At 36.9% G+C, this 7,475-nt stretch overlaps 1 protein-coding gene across 3 annotated transcripts; it reads left to right on the top strand.

Moving 5' to 3' along the window:
- The first annotated feature begins 486 nt into the window (after positions 1 to 486).
- On the top strand, positions 487 to 4,027 carry LOC142522270 (putative late blight resistance protein homolog R1A-10). Of its 3 annotated transcripts, none has more exons than XM_075625516.1 (2): positions 487 to 1,004; positions 1,664 to 4,027. In XM_075625516.1, the coding sequence occupies exons 1-2, from the start codon at positions 594 to 596 to the stop codon at positions 3,881 to 3,883; spliced, it is 2,631 nt and encodes an 876-aa protein (XP_075481631.1). In that variant the 5' UTR covers positions 487 to 593; the 3' UTR covers positions 3,884 to 4,027. The 3 variants fall into 3 exon arrangements, with proteins under 3 accessions (XP_075481631.1, XP_075481629.1, XP_075481630.1); XM_075625514.1 differs by having other exon boundaries at positions 830 to 1,032; positions 1,667 to 4,027; XM_075625515.1 differs by having other exon boundaries at positions 902 to 1,032.
- Positions 4,028 to 7,475: the final 3,448 nt, after the last annotated feature.

Here is a 7,475-nt window from a genome sequence, read left to right as displayed (position 1 = left end):
GGATTAGAAAAATACATAATTTTGAATATCAATGTGAGTGCTTTGAGCTAGTGTGAACTTTGAAGGAGGTTCGTGATATCTTCGTATTAGGAGGAAATTTGCGCATTTCCCACCACGTTTGTCATCACATTATTAAATAACTCTCTCCATCGAGTTGAATCGCTTATAAACAAAAATTTACGTGAAACGGTTTCACGAGTCGTATTTTGTGAGACGGATATCTTATTTGGGTCATCTATGAAAAGTATTACTTTTTTTGCTAAAAGTGTAATTTTTTATTGTGAATATCAGTAGGATTGACCCGTCTCAAAGATTAATATTCGTGAGACTATCTCACAAAAGATCTATTTTTGAATTTATTACGAGATTTTGATAAATGAAATTTTCATATTGAATTTTTTTATATTATAAGAATTATTATATAGATTTGAGTAGTGTGAATAAAAACTTAGTAGTTACAATGTTCTGTAAAGCCGCCATTGTCTCTTGTGTTTGGTAGGGACTCAGACAGTCGATTCCGACACCAGAATATACGATTTTCTTACTTTATATTTGGCAAGAATCAAATACAAAAGCTTCACCAGCAAACAAAAATGGCGGAAGGAGCTGCAATCTCATTTCTGCTGGACAACGTTAAGCAGCTTCTCGTCCACCAGCTCCACCTATTCAGGGGCGCCAACGACGAAATGGTCTTACTGCGGAATGATTTAGAAATTCTACAGGCCTTCATCGAGGACGCCTCCGCGAAGAAGAACAAGGACCAAGCCCTGAAAGTACTGATGCGCCAAGTCAAAGACGTGATTTTCGAAGCAGAGGATGCCATAGATGCGTTCGTGATCCAGGCGGCGGACAAGAAGACACAGAGTTTCTTCGCCAAGATGACAAATGGTTCGATTAAGACTCTGAATATCGCCAACGAGGTTCAGACCGTAATGGTCAAGATAAATCGCTTCTTTACTCAGCACGGGGTTGACCGAGCCGCCGCGCTGACTACTGAACGCGGGGCCCGACACCATCAGAGAAGAGAGAAAGGTCACTATTATCCGATTCCGTGAAATTTTTGTTTGATCACCATCTAAAATGATAGATCAAAATACTTTTAACGATTCATTTCTTTTGGGTTTTCACCCACAACCACGTGAAGATCAGATACACTTCTATTTCAGCCTATTCTGCTAAATGTTATTGAATAATTTTGAATCAACCTTTGTTTTTTTAGGAGTTTCGATCCTGTTTGATCTTAATATAGACGATGAATTATGTAAATAGTTGACCTGATTATCTGCATACAGTTGTTGGACAAATAGCAGATGATAAATTTGGTGAATCAAGTGTGATTTGATTGGGCGAGTTATGTAGAAAAATCCCATATTTTGGACCTTTGGAAATGCCCCAAAGGGTGCACCCAATTTTCCCAATAAATCGTGCTGATGTGTGTGTGTGTAGAGTCAATTGTAGATAGATTTTCCCCTCCAAATAGTCATAGCCTATAGCCCAAAATTAATATGACCTATGGTTTTAGTATAGAGTCAATTGTAGATAGATTTTCTTGATATACAAGACGCTCTAAGTAAACTTGTCGTGGCAGTTACACTATTTTGTCTCTCTAGTGCAGTGAATGTGCATATTTATCTTGTAATGGTGCATTTTTCTAATTTTCAAGCAGGAACCCATCGTGAGGAGAGACAACATTGTGGGTTTAGAAGACGAGACAGACAAATTAGTTGGCTATTTAATGGAAGAAAAAAACGAAATAGATGTGATCTCCATCATTGGTCTTCCTGGCCTTGGCAAGACAACAATAGCAGGAAAGATTTTCAGGGATCCAAAAGTTCAATACGAATTCCCGACTCGTATATGGGTTTTCGTTTCTCAAGAGTACAAGAGAAAGGATGTGTTCCTCTCCATTTTGAAGAGCTTAACCACAATCACTGACGACATGCATCGCAAGACTGACATGGAGGTAGCGCAGATTCTCAGTGACTATCTAAGGGAAGGACGGTTCTTGATCGTCTTGGATGATGTGTGGACTGCCGAAGCCTGGCTTGATCTCCATGTTGCCTTTCCAAAGAGCAATAAGTTAGGAAAGATCTTGATAACAAGTCGCCATGCGGAAGTTGCGAGGCAAGCCAACCGTAACAGAGAACCCCACGTATTGCGTTTTCTAACTCACCGAGAAAGTTGGTTGCTATTTAGGTTAGAGGTATTTGGTGAGCCTGTCTGCCCTTCTAAGTTGGAAGAACATGGAAAACTTATTGTTGATCAATGCGATAGACTCCCTCTTGCAATAGTTGTGATTGCTGGGATTCTTGTTAAAAAGACCTCAGCTGGAGATTTGAATGCCACAGAAAAACAATGGAGAAAGGTGCGCGAAAGAGTGAAATACTATCTTAAGGAAGACCCAGAAAAGCGAATGGAAAAGATCATATCATTGAGTTACAACAAGTTACCTTATCACTTAAGACCATGCTTTCTGTATTTCGGGATGTTCCCCGAAGACTTTGAGATACCGGTCCAGAAACTAATTCTCATGTGGATTGCTGAAGGATTCATACAGAAAAAGAATGATATAAGCTTGGAGGAGACTGCGCAGGATTATTTGGAGGAGCTTATCAGCAGGAACCTAGTAATGGGTGACAAGAAGAGCCTCGATGGTCGAATCAAAAGTTGCCGCATTCATGACATGCTACGGGAGTTCTGCAAGAGCGAATCTGGAAATGATCAAGAAAAGTTGTTCCAGGAGATTAAAATGAGTGATGAAGGGATTTTTGTACCTTCAATTTCCGAGGTACAAAACTACCGTCGCCTTAGTATACATTCCCATTTTCTGAGCTTCATTTCATCAAAACCTTATGGTCCACGGGTCCGCACTCTTTTCTCCAAGGAAGAAATGACCTTACCACCTAAAAACATTTCATCCATCCCCGCGGCCTTCAAATTGCTCAGAGTTTTAGATGTCAAGTCCTTCAAGTTCACTAAATTTCCGAATGACCTTACTGATTTGGTTCATTTGAGATACATTGCTTTGTCTAGTAATTTTACAGTCCTTCCCAAGTCCATAACCAAAATTTGGAACCTACAAACCCTCATAGTTGATACGACATCACGTACTCTTGAAATCAATGCGGACCTATGGAACATGATCAATTTGAGACATCTCAAGACAAATGCATCTTCCATTTTGCCAAAGGCACCAGAAGTTACTAAACAAGGTGGTAGTGGAGAGCTTCAAACACTTGGTATGATATCGACCCAGAATTGTACCGAAGATGTGTTTGGCAGGGCATGTAACTTGAAGAAACTGGGCATTCGCGGTCAAATAGCAGCCCTGGCACGCTGCAGGGGCCTGGAAAGACTGCGTAATCTTAGAAAACTGAAGCTTTTTAATGATGTAAGATTTGGTTCAACTTCAGAAGCCCTGGTGCCTCGCCTACCTCCACCGGACGCATTTCCGCCAGAGCTAAAGAGCCTCACATTATCCGCTACTAATTTGAAATGGGATCATATGTCTACATTGTGTATGTTAAATTATCTTGAGGTACTCAAGCTGAAAGACAAAGCATTCGTGGGAGATTTTTGGGATGCATCTGGTGCTTGCTTTCGAAAACTTGAAGTCTTGTACATCGAACGCGTGGAGTTAGTTCACTGGAAAGCTTCGAGTCAGGATTTTCCGGTGCTTGGGAGTCTTGTACTCAGAAACTGCGAAAAACTTCAAGAAATTCCACTCCACCTGCACAAAAGCCTCCACAGTTTGGATTTGAAGCGCTGCAAATATGCTGTCGATTCTGCCAGGGAGATCGAGCGCGCCAAAAAGCAGGACCAAGCTCATGAAAATGCGGAAACGAGTGGATTCAAGCTGGGTATTGCTCCTGGGGATGAATGATCACTGATTCATCATAGATCGATTCTTGATAGCTGGTAAACGAAATTTCTTTCATGCGCGGGTTAGAAATCCAACACAACAAACAAGAGTATCATTTTAATTCTATTATTAAGTATGTTTTAAAAAAAAATCTATTATTTAATATGTTTCGATATTGTGTGCTTTAACTAATATTGGCTTCGTTGCACAATTATTATATTAATATTATGAATAATTTCTGAATAAATTTTTTTTATCAATTTAGTTATGATATGTAAAATATAGATAAACAAGTTGAGAAGTTATTATCCTTATTATTAAATAAAAATGACAAAATTTACATATCAAATATAATGTTGAAAAATATTAATGTCTTAAATCATCTCAGAAATATTTACTCTAATAGTTTCGAGTAATATGATATAAATCTTCATATCATGTATTTATATTTGTGTATGTTTTCATACATATTAAGAAAACTATTGAAAAAATAAATTTTATTATAGGAGAATTTCATTTTATTCTTATTTAATAAATGTTTTAACAGAATAAAAAAAAGTTGGAATTAGTTTTATGTATTTAGTGATGAGATTAGATTGGTAAAAAAATATATAAAATAATCTTAAATATAAAAAGTTGATTATATATTTGAAAGGGACGAAAAAGAAATGTAACTTTATATTTGCCTTATAAATTAATATAGCTAGCCACTTTGGCAATTGGTTACATCTAAGGATCTGATTTTGCTGAGATATTATTCTCATCCCCTGCGCTCCAGCATATTTTTTTCCCAATAAGAATTGAGCGCCAAACACACGAAGGATTGGATTCTAAATTGGTTGCCATAAAATCTGAATGTTTGAAATAATAGGCCTTGAGAACCTCTGACATTAAAGAATTTGGAGAATTCATGATACGCCAAACTTGTTTCGTCAAAGAGAGCTTTATTGAATGCTAACAATTTCCTAAAACCCATACCCCTTGACTTTTGGGTTAATAAAGATCTTCCCACTTCATCCAATGCATACCCATCTTCCCTTCTTTATCATTCCACCAAAATTTGGCACGCTCTTGCTCACTTCATTTACATAAATAAGTCACTATTGTTGGGTACTAATCAGTTTAATTTTCTAGTGTCCAAAAACACAGCTGAAGGTTTAAACTTTTATTTTGATATTCAAAAATGTCTTTGGACACTCGTATGATTTAATCAAAATAAACATTCATATGGTGTCTGTAAATATATAAATCACTTGACACCAACTACTCTGTTATTAGCGGATATAGTTCTTGTTTTAATTCCATGTGAGCGTTCTTCAAATTTTCTTTCTTCAATCCTCCTATCACGTCCAAGATATTGTTAGAGTAGATGCCCTGCAAGCCAACGATTGGCTAGAGAATTTATTGACTCAAGTGAAATAAACAATCTTTATTTTAATATAATTTAACATTTTATGGTCTTGTTATACTTTATCTGTATACTCATGCAAACAGCATAGATAAAGTCCTTAATTATGCCTTAATACAAATGAATCATAATTCGATGTTGAAACTCATTTGTAAACACTGCATATTCTAAATTCGTTCCTAGTCGATTCAGCCGCCTAAAACAGGGATAAAGGCCGCTTGAGCTCGAGACTAGCATCTGTGATGTTGTGTACCGCGTTTCTTGGTAAGGGCATAGAGATGTCCAAACATGCAGATGGGTAGTCATATGATGATTATACCGAACAACCCTCCCTCGGACTTTCCAAGTGGTTATCATTCATCGAGAGGATAAGTCCGTGGTTATGATTGTACACCATTAGTCCTTACGACCCGGGACAACACTGAGGCTCTATATGCTAGGGCTGTGCTTTGACTCGTTTACCGTCTCCAGGAGAGTCATCAGGTGGCGAGGTTGGGTACAGTTGCGACACATATAGGAGCCAGTGCATTGTAGTCGGGGATTCACCGCTCACCTACGAGTGTGGATATCCTATGTGATCTGATGAAATAATAGTGCATGGAATCTCTGGCCAGAGTATGAGATGTACGTTGGAGAAGGAGTTCTCCAATAGTACACCCGATACCACTATTATAGTTATCACATAGTTATCGAATTAATATGCAACCCTCGATGAACCAATGGTTGCAGATTCGATCGGGATATTTGAGATGAAGGGACCGTACTGTACGTTAATCATAATCGACTGGTTCTTGCAGGCACTATCAGTGATACCTAGAGGATCATGGGGCGATGCTACTAGACGCTCTTACCATGATCCGATGGGTGCAATCAGAAATGAGTTATGACATTCTTGATCAAGGTGTTGATGAAAAGAATGGGGCTAACTAGGGTAAGCCCGAATAAAGGATTATATCCTGAATCACAAAAAGTTGTGAAACCACGGCTAGCTGTATCCCTGAACCATTGAGGGTCACACAAGTACTAGATTGTTTGTTCCCGTTGAGAGAATAAATTCAAGGAGTTGAATTTATATTATGATATAGTAAATTCAAAGAGTTGAATTTATGATAATTAAATTTTGAGAAAATAAATTCAAGAAGTTGAATTTATGAGATAGTAAATTCAAGAAGTTGAATTTATGAAATTTGGAGAGAATAAATTCAAGGAGTTGAATTTATAAAATGTGATAATTTAATTTATTAAACTCAAAAGTTGCGTTTATTAAATATTAAATTTTGGAGGTGATAAATTCAAAGAGTTGAATTTATAATTTAAATAATAAATTCAAATGTTGAATTTATAATTAATTTAATTTATTAAGCTCAAAAGTTGAGTTCATTAAACATTAAATTAAATATATAGTGAGTAGTGTGTTTAATGGGCTTGTAGGAGTACAACTCCAACATACTAAATAATTAAAGTTTTTAATGGACCTTGATTAATTAATTAAACTAGTTAAACTAGCCCAATTAATTAATAAAGCTCATTAATGTTAATTATAAATGCTAGGTCATGACTTAATTATAAATAGGTGTAATCAAGCCATAACCCTAGCCACCACCTTCATATTTTTCGAAAAAGCTCTCCTCCTCTCCTCTCTAAATTTCGGCCACTCCCTTTTGGGGAATAGTTTGAGCCGTCTCTCAAACATTGATCTCCAACGCAAAATATCTTCCATATTTTCTAGTGCAAATTGGAAGAGGAATAGATCATCCAGTCGTGGACCTAATTAGAAGGAAAGAAAGGAGACTCTTGAAGAAAGTTCGTAGATAGCGGATTAGTTGGAGCCACGTGATTTATTCACCAAAGGTATAACTTTTAAACATCCTATGAATGTTTATGATAAAATCATACGAGCGCCCAAAGCAAAACATATTTTGATTGTCAAAATAAAATAAAAATTTTAAAACTTCCGCTGCGTTTGGGCGTGTAGAAAACCGAGATCCAACAGATATGATCGATTGTTCCTCTTCTAGATTGTACTAAAAATTTAGAAAGGATTTATCATTGAGATCAAAAACCAAAATCGGGTCAAACCCTTTTTCTTTTGGTGTGGCTGAAATTGAGAGGAGAGGAGAGAGCTTATTCAAAAATTGCATGTGTTATGGAGGCTAGGGTTGTGGCCTCCTTACCTTAATATTGAACTATTAACCTAATTTTCAT

This window comes from Primulina tabacum, chromosome 13 (genome assembly GCF_025594145.1).
Source record: "Primulina tabacum isolate GXHZ01 chromosome 13, ASM2559414v2, whole genome shotgun sequence".
Lineage (NCBI taxonomy): Eukaryota > Viridiplantae > Streptophyta > Magnoliopsida > Lamiales > Gesneriaceae > Primulina > Primulina tabacum.
This window is presented reverse-complemented; position numbering and strand designations above follow the sequence as displayed.

Excerpts from the sequence above, each read along its gene's own strand:
- LOC142522270 (XM_075625516.1), top strand. The coding sequence starts at position 594 with ATGGCGGAAGGAGCTGCAATCTCATTTCTGCTGGACAACGTTAAGCAG. Across the intron at positions 1,005-1,663 it reads CGCTGACTACTGAACGCGGG|CAGGAACCCATCGTGAGGAG; the intron begins GCCCGACACCAT and ends CTAATTTTCAAG.